This window comes from Grammomys surdaster, unplaced genomic scaffold (assembly GCF_004785775.1).
Source record: "Grammomys surdaster isolate TR1022 unplaced genomic scaffold, NIH_TR_1.0 172, whole genome shotgun sequence".
NCBI lineage: Eukaryota > Metazoa > Chordata > Mammalia > Rodentia > Muridae > Grammomys > Grammomys surdaster.
This window is the reverse complement of record NW_021604620.1, coordinates 5379307-5402560: the sequence shown is the minus strand read 5'-3', so window position 1 is coordinate 5402560 and position 23254 is coordinate 5379307. Positions and strand designations below refer to the sequence as shown.

The following is a 23254-nucleotide window of genomic DNA, read 5'->3' as shown; positions in this document are numbered from 1 at the left end:
ACTTCCTTCATCTATTTACACTTGTGTATTATGTTTCTCCGGTAGAATGTGGGATGACTGAGGACATGGGCCAGTCTAGACCAGAAAGTAGAATTACATATATAATTAACCAGTCAACATAATTATTTGCACCTGGCCTTTTAGGCCAAAAAATACATTAGAAAGGTGCTGAATATGTAGCCAGGTGCTAGAGTGGTTACCTGTTAGATCCAAAGGACACTCTGGTTCCCCAAATTCCAAAAGAAAGAAGAGAGTAGTGGCTATCTGAGGTGCCCAGTACACAGTCAAGTGTGCGCTGGCCCCTGGCTCCCGGTACACAGTCCAGTGTGCGCTGGCCCCTGGCTCCCGGTACACAGTCCAGTGTGCGCTGGCCCCTGGCTCCCGGTACACGGTCAAGTGTGCGCTGGCTCCTGGCTCCTGGTACACGGTCAAGTGTGCGCTGGCCCCTGGCTCCCTCAGTATCACATGTACCATTACTCACTTCAAAGTCCATCCTGACATCCTGGCTCTCCTCACCTCCTGACCCTGCAGCTTCCTCTCCCCACTCTGCCTTCTCCTTATAACCCTGCTATTTCTCTCTCTCTCTCTCTCTCTCTCTCTCTCTCTCTCTCTCTCTCTCTCTTTCTCTCTTCCTCTGTGTGTGTCTGTGTGTGTGTGTGTATGTTTGTGTCCCTCTCTCCGTCTCTCTGTGTGTCTCTGTGTGTCTGTCTCTCCCATCTCACTCTCCCTCCCTCTCTGTTCTCCCCTCGCTTCCCTCCTCCCTGCTCTGTTCCTGCTTTGCTCACAGCCAGGTCCAGTCTGCTGTCCGTGTTCAGTCTCCTCTCTCTGCTCTACATACTTCCTGATGCCCCTGGCTGTTGTCTCTCTCATATCTCACATAAAAACCTCGCCCTTAGCCACACCATCGAGCCGTCATATTGTTAGTTTAAACATTCCCTAGCACACATAAAGCCTTGGGTTCAATTTCCCAGTAGTTCATAAACCCAAAATGGTGGTGTATGAATGTAATCTCAACAACTGGGAGGTAGAACTAGGATTGGGAGTTCAAGGCTAGCCCCAACTATGTAACAATTTTGAGCCAGCACCAGCATGGACTATATACAGAGAGGCCCCCATGCCCCCATCTCAAAAAAAATTAACACACACACACAAACACATACATGAGAGAGGGGGGGGGAGAATTACATGTGATATATTACAGTTAGAGAAAGATCTGAGAAAATAACAGACTGAAATACACTGACCACACAATTGAGAATGTATGCAGTCGCGTCATCAGGGACTTGACTTCATTAGGACAAACAGGTTAAAACTAGAAAAACCTTCCTCGAGATGTTGAGGTAAATTCTGAAGGCTGGTGAGGAATTATTCAGGGGAAATGGAAGTGAAGAAGAGTGTAGGCAAAGAAACAGCACAGGTAGAACACAGTGATCCAGAAACACTAAGGAGAATCACCACTACTGTGATGTCTAACACCCAGACAGCAATGACGACAGGAAGGTGGAAGAACACTGTAAGGAACAGTTGAGAACATCCCTGGGGTACTGCTGCAGACCCATTCCAGAAAACAGTGTCCCAGGGCACCCTTCCCAGGAATGGCCATGTGCCCCTTTTTATCCTTCCATCCAGCCTCTAAAATTCAACAGTGACTCTGTTTTGTTGTTGTTGTTTTTTCTCAATGTAGGTTTCAAGTCACACCATCCAAGTCCACAATCTCCTTCCAGAAGATGTCTCTCCACTGAGGCCGCCATGATCCTTTTATGATCCCAAACCTACCAACAATTTCCCATGCAAGTGATTTGTGTCTTGCCAGGGAAGAAATTCTCCAGAAGCCTTCTCTTGGGTAGCCAGGGAGACTTACTCAGCTAGTATGCTCACACACACTGACTAGAGTGTTGAACTTGGCGAACAAGCTTGGGATCTGTAAAGGCCTCTCGGTCCTGTTCATTTCCTTCCAACCCAGAGGCCTTTTTCTCTAACAACTTTTAAGCCTATTGTTCCAGGGACACTAGCTCTAAATGATCCTGAGTCATTTTCAGACTCATGGATTCAACACCTCACAATCCTTTCAGTGTTGACAGCTCTGACACTCAGAATTTACATGGGACTAGACAGTAAGTCTGGGAGTGGAGTGACCAACTGTTCTGGTTGAATTTGAGCTGAAGATCCCAAGACTTGGGGAGACAAAGCTCATCAAGAGTCCACTGGTCAACTGGAGTGGCTTGCCCATTGTCTCGGTAATTTAATATGCACGCCACCGACATCTTCGCTTTGTTATTTTATTTAGTTTGCATGTATGTACGTTATAGGTAGTCTTTGTGTGTGTTGCGGGGTACACCAGGTGTCCTCCTGTCACTCCTGACCTTATCTTTTGAGACAGGGTCTCTCATTGAACCCAATACTTACTGATTGGCCAGCCAGCTCTGAGCATCCTCTTGTGTCCTCTTCCCCAGAATAACAGTGACAGGCACGCACTGCCATGCTGGCTTTTTATGTGGGTGCTGAAGATCTGAACTCAGGTCCTCATGCTTTTGGGCAGGCATTTCACTGACTGAGCTGATACCTCTCCACATCCCAATTAATTAACGTCTTTGCTGGAGAGACAGTTCTGCCGTTTAAGCCGCTTGCTGCCCTTGCGGAGGACCTGGGCTCCACTTCCGGCATCCACATTGGGCAGCTCCAGGGTATCGCACGCCCTCTTCTGGCCTCCATGGGCAATTGTTCATGTTGATGTGGCTCATCCTCTCAGGAGCCCGTTTCCATCTCTGTGTTTCTGTAACGAAAGTCTATCCGACTCTTTGGCCAATTTTAAGGGGGAAATGACTGTGTACATTCTTATCGACACATCTGATATTTTCACATTTTACGTTTTGAAAAGCCCAGTAGGCGTTTGAAGCATACATGGTTAAATTAATTAATTAAAAGTCCTAGCAGCAGTGGGAGAAGGTATCCAAAGGGAAGTGTTGCCATGGCTTGCTAAAGGTTTCCACAGCCCATAGGAAGAAAATGGAGGTTTAAGCTGGCTCTAACACAGAAGGGTTAGCTCATTCTGGTGCAGCCCCCTGGGAAACCACCGTGGTGCAACTTAGCTGACAGAGATGGACGTCCTTGGATAGCAATGTGTAAATGAACACCTCAGACCTTCCAGTTCTTTAGAGGATTCTCAGTGTGCTAACTTCTGAGGTGGATAAGATGAAGCTTGGAGTGTCCCATTGTGCTTTAAGCTGGTGTTCCGGTTTGCATGCCAATGATGGATGGCTGAGTTATTTTACCTGAAGGCTGCTTTAAGAACAGCCAGAGCAAGACAAGCAAAGGGGGGGGGGCACAATGATAAGCACATCGAGGAGGATGATAACCATGGTGGTCGGTGACACTGTCAAGACAACAACCCAGCTGTGAGCCCCACCTCAAGAGGTGGAGGAGACTGGAGGACCTAACCACAGACCTCTCTCTGCCATACATCAGCCTCGTGAGCCCTGGTCAGTACCAGGGATTCCTCAGGATTACCGGATGGCTTGAAATGAGGTCAACTGATGTGAGTCTACCTCACTTCATGAGGGACACATGGTAAATGCCCAATAAATGTGAGCAAAGCTTCAGAAAAGGAAGGTGGAAACATCTGTTGCTTTGTAAGGGCCTCAGACTTCCGTCGGGGTTTCTGAAATCAACCCTAAATGAAAATAACGGATAAGAATCAATGAGAATACAACCCTGGCCCTCAGAAGAGGCCAAAGATTGGAAGATACTTACACCAAAGAGATGTCCAGATTACAAAGTAAGTACACGGAAAGTTGAAGAGAGCTTACTGACAGCTTTTAAAGAATCTGCTTCTATCCCCACTGCCCCCACCCCCAAAAGGTGCCTAAAGTTTTCATTCATTTTTTTTTAAGCTGTAGTCAGTCACCTTGGCTTCCAGGAACTTTGAAGCACCTTGTAGGGCACAACACCCCTCCAGTAAGTATGATTATCTCTTCAGGGAAGTGAGCTTCCCCCCAGATGCACTAGCAGCCATCCCCAGAGAGCTAGGATATCCCCTCAAGCAATGGGGGCTTCTTCACACCAACTCCCCAAACTGGGACAATGGTTAACTACACGTTCTATTTGCACCAATTATTGAGACCAGCTGGAGACAATGCCTAGGGGACAGTGAGCTTCGGAACACGCTGGGGGTGACACAGGCACACATCTTTGTCCTGCTGGTAAGTACACAGGCCACATGGAATTTCAAAACTTACTGAACTATCCATGTTAAAAGAGTTTTAGTGCTTGTAAATTATGTCTCAATAAACTGAAAAACAGAGAAAATAGTAAAAGAGCAGAGAGGTGTGACTGGGAAGAAGTGTGGATGGAACACATTGGGGAGGGACAGGGCTGCTTTGAACATTTGGAGAGAAAAGGAAACAGAACATGCACCAACTGTGTGTGGCAGTCTCATGTCACAGGGTGTATTTTAAAAGAGTTTATTTGTTTTATTTTATATTTATATTTTATGAGTATAGGTTTTGCCAGTGTATAGGGCTCTGTACCATATGTGTGCCGTGCCCTCAGAGGCCAGAAGAGGGCAGCTGCAGATCCCAAAGACAAGATACAGAGATACTTGTGAGCCACCTTTTCTGACTATTTGTGTGGACTTCCCTAGTACGGGAACCACATTTGGGCATTACAATTTTTCTTTTGGCCTAGAAGCTCTGCGTTCATCTTGCTCCCTCCAAGATGTGGTCTCAACTGCCATCTCAGCACCCCAAGGCTCTCCTGGGAAGCACACTCCACTCCTCCTCCCAGCACACACTATGAACTGCCATCTCGGCATCCTACGGCCCTTGAAGTCTGCGTCTACTCATCCTTTGCCCCTGGCTCCTCTGCTGAGCTTCTGAGTTTGTCTCCCTACTCTGATCCTTTCCTTGCAGCAGAGTAGCACCCCTTCCTTCTCTGCAGGGCATATCTTCTTGTCTTATAGGTCCTCGACTCCTTATAACTGTCCCTGGCTCCCCACTGACCTTCAACTCTCACATCTGTGACTTCAATCCCAGTGTCTAATAGAAGTGCCTATATATACTGACAGAACAGAAATCGGTAGAACCACTAGTTACTGAGCACTTGCTATGAGCCAGCCATGATGACTGCCTGTCCAAGAATGAGCGGCCGAGGGCTGCAGAGATGGCTCAGTGGGTAAATGCACTTGTGGCAGAAGTGTAAGGACCTGAGTTCAAATCCCTAGAACTTACTTAAAAGTTAGGTGTTTAGCACCAAAGTCTATTTAATCCTGTGGCCCTGGGGAGGCCGGATAGACTGTGGGTGGATGGCCTGCCTTCTGCAGTAGAGAATAACAGGACAAGGAAGTAACAAAGTAACAAAGCAATGCAGTGGCTGAGGTCTGGCCCCTGAGCCTGAGGTTGTCCTCTAACCTCCAAACACACACACACACACACACACACACACGCACACGCACACACACACTCCCGAGAACTAACATTGCCCATGGTAGAGCTGCAGTCAGTTTAAGGTCAGTGTGAGGACAGAAATGTCTTGACACATGAAGCTGCACGTTAGAGTAAACACTTTAGGAACTGAAACAAGAAATCAATTTGCTTTAATTTTCCAGCAGACAAAAAAACAAGCTAAATTTTCGTGGACACATGTACCATTAAAGGTCTATATTTGAACTGATTAGGTTGCAACTACATTCATTCTCAGAGCATCTACTCAACAGATGTATGTGTTAATCTCAGTTTACAAGTAAAAAAAAAAAAAAAAGAAAACCTTAGTGATTCTAAACCTGAAGCAACCCCTGAGTATTTCATATAGCCACTCAGAACTCACAGGAGAAGAGAAGGACTTTTAACTCAGGCCATCTGAGAGTTTGTCCTAGGTTAGGGGTGGCAAGCATCAGCTCTATCAGTTGCTAAAGAACTGGTCAGGGGATGCTGGTTTTCTCCATTGTGCACACGGAATAGGAAGAAAGGACAGAGGGGCAGGCCCAACAATGCACACCTTCCAACCCAGCTCCTAATTCTATAACATAAGAATTAAGAGTCAAAGGAAGAGCTGGGCTGGGGAGATGGTTCACTGGATAAGAGCACTAGCTGCATATATACATTCCTTACACACACACACATACACACACATCAGGACCTGGGTTCGAATCCTCAGCATCCACAAAAGCCAGGCTTGTCTGCACATGCCTGTTAACTCCAGCATTGGCAGGTAAAGACAGGCAAATTCTGAGAGCTCACTGGCCAGACAGCCTTGACAGAATGGTGTCTCAGGTCCAGTGTGAAATGTGGTCTTAAGGGATGGTCGTAAAGTCAAAAGTAAGAGATACAAGAGGACTCCTAACCCTTCCTCTGGACACACATGCACATACACATGCACACACATACACACATACATACTCACTAAAAGGAACAAATACCTTCTCCTTGTGTATAGGTAAGCAAGAAGCTGCATTTTTGTTCCTTTTTAAATAATAGGAAGTACAATGTTACCAGAAGTTTGCTATTCCCGACTGAATCATACCCTCTCTTCTTTTCTCCCACATTCTCTCTCTAGGAGAAAAATAATGATGGTGTTTTATCCACTAATATCTATTTCCTTGGTCCAATAAAAGAATCTCTGGATTTCCTAGGAACCAAGTAATTACTCAAAGGAAACTGTGTTTCTGTGAGGCCATTTCCAGAGACAACTGGTACACATGTCCCCATTCTTGTCAGTGGAGTCATACCTCGAGGGATTTGTAATGTGATGACATTTTAGGGTGGTGGTGAACAGTGGAGTGGTAGGGCCTTTGAAGGAAGGGGGTCACTGGGATGTGTCTGTAGTGATCATGCGGTCCCTGGTGCCATCCAGATTTCTTGCTTTTCTCTACTTCCTAGCCACCATGGCGGAAGTGTCCTGCTGTGCCTTTGTCTGCCATGATGGATGGACACTTCTGAAACTGTGAGCCAAAATAAGTCCCTGCCCCGTGGGTTTCTCTTGGATACTTTGTCACAGCACACAATGACATAAACACAAAGGCCAGGTTATTCCCCGCTGATGCTCCTGGGACAGTTTCCATCATTTGCCACTTCACACAAAAGATCAGCTCAATTTAGCCAAACAGTTTACCTTTTTTTTCTGGTTTTATGACTACCTTACAGCCCAGCACATTTTCACCTTAAATGAACATTTCTCTTGTCTGCAACCAAAGAATTGTAACGCTTTTAAAAATTGTTAAACTGTTCATTTATAAGCCTAAAACTTTGCTACCTATTCTGTCAAAGATGTATACATGCAGAGAAGTCTGCCAGATTTATTGGCATGTGACCTACAGCCTAACTCTAAAGCTGGAACAGAGTAAGAAATTCCATCCTGGCTGGGTCCTGATAACAGGATAGGGAAGCAGCTATTGGTAAGTGAGGGTAACTCTTCCCTAACTTACCTACCACAAAAATACCTGGACACTGGAACTAGTTACTGTTCTGTAGCTGTGATGGGTATCCTGACACAAGCAATCCAGAGAGTAGAGTCTATGTGGCTGACAATTTAATGTCCATCATTTGGGCATGATCAAAGCAGGAACTCAAAGCAGTTAGTCTCATCCACAGTCAAGAGTACATCCTTACTTGCTCTCCACTAGCTCTGTTGTAATACTGTTTAAGACCCCCTGCCTAGGGAATGGTGCTGCCCATAATGGCTCCATCTTCCTAGATCAATTCACAACCAAGACAATCTGCCCTCCCCAAGGCATATATACAAAGCAACCATGATCTAAGTAATTTCTCAGTAAGATTCTTCTACCAGGCAAGCCTAGGTTGTATCAAGTTGACAGTTAAAGCTAACACATTTTAGTTACCAGATCCCACACAGCCCAAAGGACAAAAGCAGGTCAGAGATTACCAACTTGGTTTGACTACTGAATAATGTGTCTGTCTGTGTTGTCACCATCCCCAGAGTCCTCTGATAAGGGAACTTAAATTCTCAGCTCATCTTCCTTTTTCAAACTTTTAGACCCCAGTAATTATATTGATCAAACTATTATTAACAACACTGACCATCATCACCTAGAAAGTTGTGAGTCAAAATTCTGGGTGGCTTCTATCATTCTTTTTTTTTTTTTTTTTTTGAGACAGGGTTTCTCTGTATAGTCCTGGCTGTCCTGGAACTCACTCTGTAGATCAGGGTGGCCTCGAACTCAGAAATCCACCTGCCTCTGCCTCCCAAGTGCTGGGATTAAAGGTGTGCGCCACCACCACCCGGCTGGCTTCTATCATTCAAACCATACAATAATCGTTGGTGGTTGACACTGTAATTACACCTACTTTCAAGATGCAAAGATCAGGGTTTGGGATGTTAAGGCTTACTGTAAGTTAGAAGTAAGTGAAAGCCAGAGCCAAGACCCAACTCAGGCCTCTCTGACTTCTGAAACAACACCAATAAAAGTAAATTTCCACTTCTGGGCCAGAAATCAGAGTCTGGCTAATAGTTTAAAAAAAAACATTTAAAGGCTAGTTTCTCATGCCAAAATGTCACTCTAGGGTCAAAGTGCCTACAAGGCTGCCTGGATTCACCAGCATTCTCCTTGAGTTGCTTCTTGAGATACCATTGCCCTCTGTGTGCTGGAGAATGTTCTCTTAATGAAAGCGGAAGTGTTTTTGGGTGACAGTGAAAACCAGAGACTTCACTCCCTGCAATTAACATCACTCTGGCCTTGCCAAAGTCTTAACACTCATGGGATTCACCACACCTGAGGTAGCACCTCAGGATCTCAAACTTTGCCCTTAGCAAGCTGTTCCAGCTTACCAGAGAGAGCGAAAGCAGGCAGGCAGTATAAGGTTAATTTGACCCTTAGAAATCCTTTCTGGGCTTTCAGATGTAAGGAAAGCCTCCAAGTCTGTGGGGATAGGATGTAAAACACTGATACGGTGCACACTCACTGGCCCGGAGTTTAGCGACAAGCTCATAATTATTCAAAAGGTGCTTTCTTCACTGTGATGTGCACAGCCCGTATTTTATGGACTACCAATACTATATTTTAAAATCTTAAAACTAGAGGAACCTGAGCAAAATGTTTATATGACACTCTACTTTTAAAACTTTCCTGCAAGTCTAAAATAATTTCAAATTGAAAGACTTTGAAAAAAAATCCAAATGACCAAAAGGATAATAGATTCGCTACAACAGTGTCCTGAAGGGTATCGTTCAGACTGTGTGGCTAGTAGGATGTAACTGAAGGGAGGGGCGAACTCATTTTCCTCAGCCAAGTACTACTCACAGCATGGTTCTGAGCTCCTCTAGGCCAAGGTCACAAGAGGGGACAACTTGACCTGCTCACCAAGGCCTTTGTCAGAAAGAAGCAAAACAAGGAGCTACTTCACACCACTTCATACCTGGAGGTTACGGAGGCAGAAGATAAGAAACAGGATGTTGGGAAGAGGGTGAGGAGGAAACGAGAAATATCCCTGTTACTCATACGGGATCAGAAGAAAGATTTACACACTTGTATGAGTAACTTTTTAACACAGGGGATAAAAAAAAACAATCCATTATACAAATAAGTTTTTCTTCAAAGTTTCATAAACAACAGCTAAAGAGTTATCAGGCACAAAAAGAACATTTCTAAAGACTTCTAAAATCAGGAAAAAAAGATACTCAGTGCCCTTGGAAAATTTGGTGAGAAGGTTTTGAGGTCGGGTGCTTTAAATCAAGATCGGCTTTCAAGGATTTGCAGGTCTCTTACTTATAGAATATTTTCAATCTTTGGTTTAAGACTAGAACAGAAGAGGTCTACCCAGTTTGGACCCTCTTCAGACATGAGGAAGAAAGCCGTAGAAAAACAGGTGAGGAGATACCACAGTTCTGACTGGTACAGAGACAGAGCCCTTTAGTAAAAGCTTGATGAGAAAGCAAAGGAAGCTAGGTGGTAGATTTAGGGTCTGCTCTGACTCATGGAGCTGCTGGAAGATTTTTTTCATGGGTAGCTGCAAGAGAAGAACCAGGTAGCACTCCTACAGGAGAGAAAGCACTAGAAACATGAGACAACTCTTAGATTAAAAACAAACAAACAAAAAGGCAAAATTCAGGCCAGCAAGATGGCTGAGTAAAGGTACTTGGGGTCAAATCCCCAGAACCCACAAGGTAGCAGGAGAAACCAACTCCTGAAAGTTGGTCTAAGTCCACATACGTGTCGTGTCACACACACACACACACACACACACACACACACACTCCAGTATTCTAACCCCTTATTTCAGAGACTATGATGACATGTGATATATGATTTTACATCCAGCAATACATGGCTAATTAGGAATCATCCCCCATGTTACTTTTTCAATAAGACAATGGAGGTAAATTATCCAAGAATAAAGCACAGCCCTGAGGCAGAATCAAAACAAAGTCAATGAGCCAAGCGTGGTGGTACACGCATGTAATCCAGGCATTTGACGGATGGAGGCAGGAGATCCAGTGTCCAAGGTCACCCTCCACTACATAGAGAATTTAAGGCCACCCTGGGCTACATAAGACCCTACCTCAAAAGAAATCAAAAGCAAGCAAACAGAAACAGCTTTCATTGCTCCTTCAAAGCTGTATTTTCAAGGCTGTGCCCACTTACATCTTACTAGTGGTGTCGTAGTATAGAGGAAGAATTAAGTAAAGAATTTTTTAAAATTCCAATTATCCTCATGATGAATGCAAAGAAAACATTGTAGGCCAGCTCATTGCATTGCACATGACATGGAGTCCTACCCATCTTACCCCAACAGCCTCGTAGGCTACAGGCCATACCATCCAAGGTTTCTTCCATTTATATTCAAGTAGAATAATTAAGTCAGACACCAGTAGGTCTTTCTACTCAAAACCAGGATTTGCTAAGAAAAAAAAATTGTAATTCGCCTTCAAATTCATCAAAAGCAAAAGCAGTCATTAAGGTTTGAAACGTAACAGCCACCTTCCCCGACTCTCAGAATGGCTAGCGAGGAGGACCACGTAGACGGGGAGCGAAGGTTAGCACAGCTGATTTCTAGGTTCAGAGAAGGAAGCCACATAATTTAAGACAAACACCTGGAGAAGGGGGTAGGGAGTAGTATTTTGTAGTCAAAAAAAAAAAAAATAGTAGGCAGACATGCAGCAAATCACATCCACATCACTGGGGTACTCAATTATCTGAACACACTAATTAAGTAAGTGTAATCAACGGGCTTTCAGTCCTCTCCTTGCCTGGCGTATTTTTCTAGAGCATCGCTTTTCTCATTCCTCATAGCGGGCAGACCGTTAGACGGTCTGCATGGTGCAGCAGAGGGAAACAAACACGCACAGATTTTTTTTTTCTTTTTTGCTGATGGCAGGAGTTTCTTCTCAGGCTCAGGGCAGAGGAACCCACACTATGGTGAAGGCAGCACCGGCTGTAGATTTTAATTACCCTCCTCACCAATTTTGCAGAGGAGACGTAAAGTTCAATTAGGTAATACGATGCTCTGTTAGGGTGTTTTCATAAAACTGGGCACAGGCTTTCAAGTAGTAAATATGCAGCCGTGACAGGATTAAATATTCATGAAATCAAGATAATCTGGAAGGCTGGGGATATCAGACTATTAAAATTCATATAGTTTTCACAATGTAAATCTTGTATCCACTTGTAAGGTGCCCCGTTCTGATCTGGTTTGGAGTGTGTTCAGATACCAACTCCTGTGTAGCTTACCATTTTAATAACAATATTGATTTTTGTGGATAAACGACAACCCCGATTCTTACCTCAGGTTTCAAAATGCAGAAACAATTTTAAACATTTGCAAATCCAAACTTAAGGATCCGCCTGCTGACGAAGAACAGCAACACGCCATGTGATCCCAACATGCATTAGCTATCTGTTTAATCTACTGGCGTTTTAGCAAAGGTCCAAAGGAAAATCAAGGTATTCCCAAGGAGGAGCATTCCGGGAGATGTGGGTCGCTTCTACCTAATAGCCGTGCCTGTCTGCCTGTACGCTTCCTTGAGACAACGTGGAAATAAAGTACATTGACTCTTCTTGGGTTCCAATATTCTGATTTGCTGAACCAACTTTCCCCCAATATTAGCAGTAGCTTTCAAAATGCTTTAACAAACACACGTGCGCACTTGATACCGATGGAACTAAACCACTGGCTTCCACCAAATTCAACTCGGAGCGTGGGTAGAGACAGAAACCTCAGAGACAGAACTCTCTGGATATTACCGAAGCATCATCTTCGGTACCATTTCCCCTACTATACAATTTTCTCAGCAGAGGAAACATCAGCACCAGAGAATGACATCTCAACCATTTCTTACTCCAATTCAATTACCTAAAGAACTCCACACAGTCAGGCGCAGGTCTCCCCTGGTCTACAATGACACAGCAGGGCTGCAAAGGACTCCCGGGGTTCATCTGCTGCCAGGCACTGGGTCTCTGCCCTCCTGGAGAGGAGGGTGCCCACTGAGAAGGACCACCTCCAGCCTAGAGCTCCGGGAAGCAAGGCTGTCCAATCTGAAACAAGCCAAACTTTGCTCTCATCAGTAGGTGCATGTCACCTCCCCTCCAAGAGTCTAGGAAGCCGCTTGCCAGGTCTTAAGGCACACTTCCCTTAGACCCACAGCATCTAAAGGCGAAGTCTCAGCACTGCCCCGCCCGCGGGTTCAGCCCTGCCCTCAGCCTCGCATCGCGTGTACCACGACTTCCCCTGCACACATCACTGAACACCGAAACCAGAGCAGACTTCTTTCTGCACACGCCTTCTTCCAGTTGAGAAACTCACTACCGGCGTGGATTCCTTTAAATCCCACGCCTTCTCCAATCTGCCACCCCACCCCCCACGCAAACGAGGTAAGGGGGTTGGGAGCGGAGGGGTTAAAGAGACGGCCACTACTAGTCCTCCTCCGTCTGGTTCAAAAGATGTCAGGCGGCCACACCGCGGACCTTACCTTGCTCTCCCCCCTCTCGCCGTTGGGTCTCGCCTCCGGATCGTCGCTGTCCTCAGCGCCCGCACTCTCGCCGGGCACTTCATCCTGAGCCAGCTGCTGCTGGGGCTGCGGCTGGGGCTGGGGCGGCTGTGGCGGCGCCTGGCAGGCTCCGCCAGCCCCCTGGGAGCGGGGGATGGGCTCCGGGCGCGGAGAAACTCCCTCCACATCCATCTCCATCTTCCCATTCACTGGAGGGCAAGACAAAAGCGGAGCGGAGACTTGGCAGCGGCGCCCGGCGGCTCCTCAGCGGCCCGTGGCACGCATGGCTCGCCGAGGAGGGGCCGCCTCGCGCGCGCCCTCCCTCCTGCCACCCTTCGCCCGCACTCCCCGCGGCTCGGCTCCGGCGCTGCGGGGCGTCTGGGCCCGGGAGTCCGCGAGGAGCGGGTGGCCGCGTGTCCTTGGAGCGCTGGCCTTCAGGCGCCCCCCGGCAGTCCCGCTACACCGAGCGCATCCTGGCGGTGGCAGGGCGCCTCCCAGCCGCGCGCCCCAACCAGCCCTGGGGACAGCCCCAGGGACTTGTTCTCCTTATCCTCGATCCCAGATCCGAGATCCTCGATCAGCCGGCGTCTCCCGCCCCACCCCCTGAGTGTATCACCTCCCTTCCAACCTTTTGAACAAAGTTACTGGAAGAACAAACCAGATGGGCCGGGTTTGCCTGTCAGCGCTGACAGGGATAGGGAATGTCAGGTGTAAGTAAGATCTCTTACCCCCAGCTGCTGACCAGGCAGCAACCCTATCTGTGGCTCCCTTCCCAGTGCAGAGGAACCAAAGAAAGGAGGGTGTTCCAACCTATGAATGAGGGTGTCAGGGAACACTAGAAGAGGGGTAAGGGGAAGGCTGGTGGCTGAAGAGACCACTCCAATCCCAGGTGACTATCACCTCTTGACCCTTGTTTTCTCTCCTCTAGCCACCAACAGTGTCTGGAGGACCATTCCCTCCCTGTGTGCCTGCATGTGGCTCCCAGAGCCCAGCACCCTGGGTCTGCCCTGTCACTGATGGCTCTGTGCAGGAGTGCAGCCCTCTACTAGAGACCCAGAGCACAGAAACAGCCAAGACCAAATTCCAGGCAGGAAACAGGCCTAACAAGACTGTCCTTGTCTTGGGCACATCACGGGTTAAAACTGGGGAGGGGTGGGGCTCCACGGAAGAAAAGGATGCAGGGATCCTGACCAGCCTCATAGTGCTGAGTTTGGCACCAAGGTCTGCCTGGAGGGTCAGTGGAGGAGGAGGGGAAGTGCGGTGTATGTAGCTGCCAGGCTTTTACTGCAACGGGCCCTGGGGTGGGTGCCAGCTGGGTGCCTGCTCTCCCAAATGGCCAGTCCTCTCAAGCAAGCTGGGTATATTTTATAAGAGGTGAGTTCGGGGCAGGCAGTGAAGTGCTCCGTAAATACAGAGTTGGCAAGAATGCACCTGGACTGTCTTAAATTGGGACTCCCAAGTCAGTCACCTTTATCAACCCTGTGCTACTCACAAAGAACTCAAGTGTTCCTGGGATAGTATCTGTGGTTCTGAGCCCAGAAGTGCCAAAAACTCATAGGCTGAGCCAATAGACTAGGCTTCTATTTCCAAGGACTGAGAACTGGAGGTGTATGGATAGTGGGAGGCCTACCACTCTGGGCTTTCATTCCTAGTGGCCTGACCCGAGCAACTAGTATCATCCTTGGCATGTAGAGTTGGAACTCACCAACCTTGAGTGTGGGGAGAGCCTGGGAGAAATCTGAAGCTAGGGGTAAGACTCCAGAGCAGATTCCAGGCCCTCACCTTCAGGGATTGGAGCTCCTGGAGATGTTCCAGCAAGTGGCCATGCCCTTCTCTTCAGCTCCCCAGAGGTCTCTCCACTTCTGCTACCCACCATCCTCTCTCTCCTCTCGTGCCAAACTCAACATCTGCCTTGAAACTGATGAGGGGCTGTCACTGACTGTTGCTATCTCCTCTGGAAGTGACAGACAAGACTCACTCCAATCACAATAAAGAGCACAGGTGGGTAAGAAAAGAGCCCTTGGCAGAAACCTTTTACTGGGTCTAAAGCTGTAACACCAGCGTGGGTGAGCAGAGAGGGACTCCAAGCTTCTTACCAAACCAGAAAGGGGGTGTGGCCAGACTGTAGCATATAAAGGCGGCATTGTAATTGACACCAATAATAGCCTCCAAATCACAAACATTCTGTAGAGATGACCAAGGAAGTCCCCTCCCTGTCCCCAGTCAGAACAGCTGTGGGTAAGCATGGTTTTCTAGAGTTCACCCGGGTTTGTGTTGAAGTTGGTGTCTTCTTGCCCTCCTGTAGGTTTTTAGGAATGGATTGTAAATTCTCCCTGGAAAAAAGGTCTCCTAAAGAGGGGAGTAGTATCTTTTGTAGCATCCATGGTTGATGTCAATGCACAGCCCAGCTGCTCAGTCACTGTATGAAGACTGGACAGTGTCAAAGGTAGCGTGGGAGCTGTCTGTCCAACCAGCTGCCAATGGTCTGTGCTCAAGGCCACGGGGACTATGGGAAGAATGTGTCAGCTGCCACTTCAGGGACCCAGTGATCTGAACATGAAAGGTAGGTTACAATAAAGACTTAACCAAAGGTCCATACCAAGCTTACATTCCCAGGGGCATTTAGCAGGGAACAGGTAAACAGGGTCCTAGGTTGGGTTGGGTCAATCCGATCTCTCTGAGTAAACAGAGTGACTACTGCAGTTACCACTTGGTCTGGGAGTAGTTAGGGCGTGTGCTGTGGGACTTGATCAGCAACTTTGCATATATTTCCCCTGAAATAGCAGTGAGGAGAAGGAAGTTATGGAGAACCTGACTAACATTAAGTAGTCATTTGTTCTTGGTTTTAAGTTCTAAAATGCCCCCTATTGATTGGAAGATAAATGAAATGTCCACATGTTTTCTAGTAGAGAGTAGCCTTTCCCTCAACACAGAGTGTAGACTACATAATGTGTACCTGACAGAACTGGGAAGCAGCACTGCCTACCTGGCTGCTCTGCATTGCCTGACACGAGCAAGTCTGTAAGTCACACCAGGTGCATCGGTAGAATCTATCCTTGCCTTCTGTCTCTTACTCTCCAAGATTTTACACCAGTATGCAAGCATTTGATGACTGCTTTAGTCAGTATAGACAGGAGAGGGGAGGCAGTGTGGACCAGCTCTGAGAAAGGAGAGAATCTGGAGGATGGCTTTACCAAATCTCCGTTTTTGGGTTTTTATTTTTGTTATTTCTAAAAGCTACGTTTATTTTCTAAATTAAGGATTCATCCAATGACACAATGAGTTTATTTATCCTTGACTTTTAAATGACATTATGACCCTGAGTGTTGTTATGAATGAACCCAGACAGTCAGGCTGGGGCCTGCGAAAAGACTCTGCGAGTAAACGCTCCCACTGCCAACTGTGAGACTACAAATCCAGTCCCAAACTGTGATAGAACAGAACCCCCAAAGAGTTGTCCTCTGACCTTCTAACATCTGCTGTGGCACACCTGTCCCCACTTCCAAAATATTTATTGCAAAATTAAAAAAAAAAAGAATAAGAAAGCAGAGCTACGTTCCTTTGAGGGTGTTCCTTGCCCCCATTTCTTCTCCAGCACCCACTAATAAACCAAGAGTTCTTACAGGGATTTTATTAAGGTAAATTAGATTATCTGTGTAATGTGCTTAGAAAATTACATAGCACACGGCCTTGTCTGTTGAGCTGGGAGCAGGGAAATGATAGAAATTCTCCTTGAACACAGATCTGAAGACCTTGGTTCAGGAGGAAGTAAACACAGAGTTAGAACCACTTGATTTCTCTGCCAGACAATTGGCATCATCAGAGAAGAGGGAGGGACTCGACCGTGTTGTGTGAGAAACTTTTGAATTTGACAGATTTTTCCTTCTGTACTGCAGAAATAAAAATCACATGTCAGTTCAGACAGGAGCCGGGAGAGCTGTTAAGTTAATATTCTTCCACGCTTGTTACTTCCAAAATGTGTTTGTGAACTTTTTTCAAGGCTTAGATGAAGATTAAATAAGAAAGAAAGATAAAATACTGCAACTAAATGTGTTCTAAATTTAGGCACGTGCTTTTAAAGGTTCCTATTGTTCGATGTGAATATTATTTTCTTTCTCTTGCCCCTGTAACTATTTGGGGGGCATGTATGTCTTTTAGCATCTGTCATAAGTAAATATGGACTCAGAAAATATATTACATTTCAGAACTGTTGATTGCACCTAATTATGCATGTAAATTGCTACTCTAAGCCTGCAAACAGCTTGCAACATTTAGAAAATTTTTGCCCTACTAGTCGTCTGAGGTGTTTGTGTAGTGCTTCGTGTTGCCTGAGATGACACTTTACGTGCCTGTTAACTGCCCATTAATGATGAATCTCAGTAATTTTTACCTTTTGCTGTTTCTCTCTTGGAAGACTAGGATTTGTGGATTGTCACTTATAATAAAATGTACTTTCTTCTGATTGACACCTGAACATTTGATCTTTTCTTGACTCACTGAGACTATAGAATGTCCTCAGAATACAGTTGGTCTAGACTCTCATTCCTCAAATAATAGTCAGTAAACTGATAGCAACCAACCAACCCTTCAGGAGTTTGAAAGAAATGGGGTTTTGGACCTGCCGTAAGTCAGCCACTAAGAATTTGCATCTAACAAGATCTGCCGGTAATTCCTACCAACTGTGGGTTTAAGGAGAACTGTCTGACATATCTGTCCTATGGCTCTTCCCCACTTATCTGTGGCACGAACAGTCATTCTCCCAGACTGCCCAGGAAACCCTCATTAGGAAGGCTCAGTGTGGGACTGTGAGTTGCTCCATGGGTAAAACCACATGCCTAGAAAGCCTGGTGACTGAGGCTGATCCGGGAATCCAGCCATGTAAGAACACCACTGCCAACATGGTCTTCTGACCCCTTGATGCACAGCATTGTACACAAACATCTGTGTACACACATACACTGACACACACAGACACAGAGACACTCATATACCGAGACACACACACAGAGAAAGACACACAGACACAAATAGAGAGAGAGAGAGAGAGATACACATACACCAAGAAACACAGAGAAGCACACACGCACACAAAGCACATATACACATACACACACATACACAAGAGAGGCACATATAAACTCACACACACACACACCCCAAGACACATAGTGACACAAATAGAAGCACACAGACTCATATACACATACACATACTCCCCCCCCTCGCTCTCTCACACACACACACACACACACACTCACTCAAACAGACACACTCATGATAAAAATATGTAAAACCCAGGGCAACTCCTCTTTTCTCAGGGCATTCTCTGTCTCACACTACCCGTCCCTCCCCATAGGCCTCCCCTGCATACTTAAAAGCTTTATGAATGAAGGGCATAGCTGTGTTTCATAGCTCTGGTGATTGAAAAAAAAAAAAGAAACGTAAATTCTTCTAAAATCAAAAGACATTAGCCTATGAGCATTTTATCTTGAGTAAGGAACCCTCTGCAAAAATGCGACAAGTTTGGTCATCTGTGCCCTTCTCCTTAAGACTGGAAATTCCAGTGTCTCTCTGCTGGGACTGCCACAATCTTGAGACACAATACAGGCCAACAAGGACAAGTTTGTGTCTATGGAAAGAAACATCTAGCAAAACCTCAATAATTTGAAATAAGTTTGCACTAAACTATGGAGCCCAGTGTTTTTTAGCAAATATCCGAAATCCTTAATGAATTTCTTTGAAGTGCATATGCACATAAATCAACAAACTGATCTTTTCAGTTTTTAAGACAGAGTCTCTCTACGACTCATTTAGAATTTGCTATATGGGTTGGTTAGCTTCAAACTTTCAGTCCTCCCGCCCTGGCCTCCCACAAACCCATGCACACATGTGTATACACCAGAAGCTGATAAAAGTGTTTTCCTCTATGACTCATTTTGTTACCATCGTCTGTTAATGAACTTGGAACCCAGAACTTGTTACTTGACATTTTGGCTACACTGTCTGAACAGCAAAGTCCCAGATTGGCCTATCTCTGCCCTCTAACTCACTCCCTCACTGGAATTATAGACTGTGCCACCATGCCTGGTTTCTATTTGGGGGTCCAAATTCAGGTCCTCACACTTGGGTAGGATATGCTTTCCCCAGCCTCTGAATTGGTGATTTAGGGGCAGCAGGTCTCATGGCTAATACATACAAAGGTCACATGGAGAACGCTATGGTTCTGCAGGGCTGGGGCTGAGCATCCACAGGCCACCGAACATCCGTGTGCCCTGGGCTTGCATGCTTCTGACCTTAAGGACTTACATCCAGCAGCAGTTTTCACACTCACACCCACAAGGGAAACTTTTACAAGCTTCAGTTCCTAGAGACTGAACGGCCAAAAATTCAGGACGTCTGGAGGTGCCGTGGAAGCAAAGGTAGGTTGGGGGTGAAGCGGTTTTGTTTGTTTTTAGACTGGGGTTTTATGTAGCCCAGGCTAGCCTCAAACTCTTGATCCTCTTGCTGCAGCCTCTCAAGTGCCTGTATCATAAATATACAATACTACGTGTGGCACATGGGTGATTTTTAAGCCTTATAGGTGATAACCAGGCATAGTCACAACTGAGAACCGTGTCTTCATGGACTAGCAATAGCAGTTGGGACCTTCTTAGCTATGCTAACCTCTCCTCCAGTCAGAAAGTCAAGAGGATGGAGTGCTGCTCTGTGCCTTGTCACAGGGCAACACTATGACACACTTTCAGGTTTCAGGGTCATTACTGTGATTAAAGGTTCTCTATGGCTGTATGTTAGAGTCACTGGGAAGGTGTCAAAAAATACTGATTGTCCCCATTAGCCAGTGAAATAAAAATCTGAGGGCAGAATGGAACCTGGCTGTATTAAAAGTTCCCCCAGGTAGCTCCAGGTGTGAGGACAGAGGTGAGCAGCGTCCCTATAGGCCGAAGTTCTATGTATACAAATTGTGTTTCCATGGAGTTGCCGTTTCTTCTGGGTTGTTTTTTTTCCCCTAGTTCTTCCTTAATCTGAGGAAATGGAATGACTGGAGAGGTGAAGGAGAGAGACTACCAGCCCAATTAGCACAGGTGCTAATTAGCCTGCTCACAGTGTTTTCTGACAGATCATCCCTTATTTCCCACCCCTTTCCTCTCTGGTGACATGACAGCACTTCCTCCTTGCTGCCATAAGACTTTGATGTGACAAGTCCCAGCTGAGGTGGAGCAGCCTGTGGGGACTCAGGATCCTTTCCTTGGGTGTCTGAGCCACCACAGAGGATGTCCCCGTGGATGAGAGGTTTGAGAGAGCCTTCCTGCCCAAACTGCAGTTCAGACTACAGGCATCAACAGCACCAAGGGATCCGGTGCAAGCGCAGTGGCAACCCTGGGCCCCAGCCCCGTCCTCTGAATCTGCATCTGTACTTCAAGGATCCCAAGGATAGCAAGCCCCTAAGCCTTCAGAAGCTGAACTTCAGTATGTAAGACACAAAGGGGCTTGACCCACCAACCTGGTCCTCCCTCATCCAGTAACCTCAAAACTCTGTAAAATAATGCTTTAATATAAATATTATATATTAATATATATGTATATAATATATATTATATACATGTATTATATAATATATTGCTTACATATCATTTTATATTGTTTATATAATTATTGTTTATAATAAACAATATATAAAATGTTTTTAAATGTAAATATATACAATTGCTTTAAATATATACATATATAACAATATGTATGGTTTATATATATTACAAATATGTTTATAATATATATTGTTTTTCATTTCTGACACATATTCATTGTGCACCGAGCATCTAGCCTTGTCCCTTTCTTCGCCCCTCCTCCCCTCCATCCTGTTTGTTCCCTTAGTTAACTTCACTTGTGTTCTTAATCTATATAGTCATGACTATGTATGATTGTATAAAATCCAGGAACCAGAAATGAGGGGAAACATACAAAATTCTGTCTTTCTGAGACTGGTTTAATTCGTTTAATCTGATTGTCTCCATTTTGTTTATTTTCCACAAAGGATATAACTGTGTGAAAACTTCCATTCCGTGTACACGCATTTTCCTTATGCAGCCTCTGATCTTGGGCACTAAGCTAGTTCCATTTTAGCAACAGGGACTAGTGCTGCAGTAAACAGTGGTGTGCAGGTCTCTCTGTAATCCGATGGTTTGGAGTCCTACAGAACCTTCTAGAACTGTGTGCATGCTGTTCCCATTGACAAGAAACTCCTGTGGACATTGCTCATTCCATCTGAGGTTAGCATTACCATCCACTGGAAATTCCTTTGAGGACAGACATGCTCACTGTATTGTCAGTAGGGAGCCTCCCTCCCATGTGTGGCTAGGAGCACATGACTTATGGCTCCTGTGACTCGGAAACTGGATTTTGATTTGATTTCTTTCTAATTGATTTAAACTTAAGTAGCTTCATATGGTCAGTGGCTCCAGTGTGTTGGACAACACAGTTCCAAAGTAACCATCCTTCTTGCTGAACCTCATCCCCGTCCCCGGGTTTAACCCTTGTCCATCCCTCTCTGCTTTTGTCTGTATTAATCCCTGCTGAATTCACCAAGATGGAAAAACATCTGCTTCGCCACCTCATTTACATAATAGGTACTATTATGCTTATTATTTTGAATGAGGAGAGTTTAACTTGAATTAAATGCCACCAAAAAGTTGTCAAAACCTCTTTCACAGTACTCGTAATTACGTGGCTTTGATTTTGCAGCCTTTCAAACGTCAGCAGACACGGGGCACGTTAGCTGCTTTAAGGACAAAAAGACTGCAGATGGATTCAGGGTAGAGGAGACATACAGATACCCGAAAGCCCCAGCATCTCAGTGCAGGACAGGAAAAGCTGTGTGTGTTGAAAGTAAACACCACGCCATGAGTGTTACACTCAACATGGAGGGTGAGACTCAAAATAAGAGGGGTCGCTAAGCCAGAGAATACGGAATAAAAGTTGAAACAGAACTGTACTCAACAATGAGTCTGATGTGCTAAGAGGAAAAGGAAGATGGACAAAGAACACAAACAAAAAAGACTAAACAACCCCTATTTAAGAAATGAGAAGGGTGTTAGAGTCAGCACAGACACACCCATGCACGCATGCACGCCTCACTAGGAGGATACACACTGCTTCTAAGCCAGAGCAGTCACAGCCCACCTGAGGAAGGGATGCAAACACTAGGAAAATATCTCACGTGGATCTGTGCATCCCCAGCTGAGATTTGCTACCAGGAGATTCACAGTGATTCCTACAAAGAATCTCGTAGCTAAGGGCAACAGCCTCCCTTCTGTAGGGCGGTCACTTCATAGCAACTGAAGCCAATAAATAGGCCACGGTTGTAGTCCTCAGGAAAGAAAATTCCACGGACTCCAGGCAGCATGAGCTGAGGACAGGTTGAGAGCCCAGACAGTACTGAAAGAGTCCGGGCGTGCACCCAGACCCCTAGATTCTCTGGTATCACAGACTTCTTCATCATTCACATCACTCCACCTTTAAAGGAAAAGAAAAAAAAAAAGGAGACAGAAGGAAGAGAAAAGATGTGAAGAGCCCTCAAGGTGGCTCAGATGCTAAAGGCACCTGCCACCAAACCTGGCAACCTGAATTCCACCCCTGGGCTCTACATGGTGAAAGGAGAGAACCCACTCCTGCAAGTTGTCCCCAGATTGGCACAGATGAACCCACAGAAATTAATTAATTAAATGAGTGAGGAAAGACTTAGGTCATGGCTCAGCTGCCAAAGTGAATACTCTATCATACTGTATGTGAGAGCCAGATCCACACAGTTGTCCTCTGACTTCTACAGGCATGTGTGTTATGTATGTCCTTCAATACACACACACACACACACACACACACTCACACAGAGAGGGGGGAGAGAGGAAGAGAGAGAGAGGGAGGGAGAGAGGGGGGGGGGGAGGGGGGAGGAGGAAGGGAGAAGGCACAGGGGGGGAGGGGGGGGGGGGGGGAGAGGAGGGAGAGACACACATGCACACACGCATGTGGTAATAAATTAAATTTAAAAATTAGACCATCACCCCCAAGGACTCTAAACTTTGGTTTCTATGTCATCATCCAATCTTCCAGGACTTTTTAGTCTGAAGAGCAGAGAGCAGGCATAGTCTGCCCAAGCAGTGTAGAGCAAAGCTGTCCCAGTGGACTTAGTGAAGCTTCATGATACAAGCACAGAGCAGGCACTCCGTGTGTGCTGGCTTCTGAGCCTATCTAGTCCCTGAGTGCAGGCTTGAGACCCTGTTACTTACAAACTACCTTTCTCTATGTTGTTGGTTTTTTTTTTTTTATT

General features: G+C 45.9%; 1 protein-coding gene across 1 annotated transcript; it reads left to right on the top strand.

The window, feature by feature from the left end:
- Nucleotides 1–10944: 10944 nt before the first annotated feature.
- LOC114621104 (serine/arginine repetitive matrix protein 3-like) lies at nt 10945–13568 on the top strand. The gene is made up of 2 exons (XM_028767294.1): nt 10945–10982; nt 12887–13568. Exons 1-2 carry the CDS (start codon nt 10945–10947, stop codon nt 13566–13568), a joined length of 720 nt encoding a protein of 239 aa, XP_028623127.1.
- The last annotated feature ends 9686 nt before the right edge of the window (nt 13569–23254 follow it).

Coding starts and splice junctions, on each gene's coding strand:
- LOC114621104 (XM_028767294.1), top strand. CDS start 10,945: ATGGCTAGCGAGGAGGACCACGTAGACGGGGAGCGAAG. Junction 10,983..12,886: donor CACGTAGACGGGGAGCGAAG/GTTAGCACAGCT, acceptor CTGGTTCAAAAG/ATGTCAGGCGGCCACACCGC.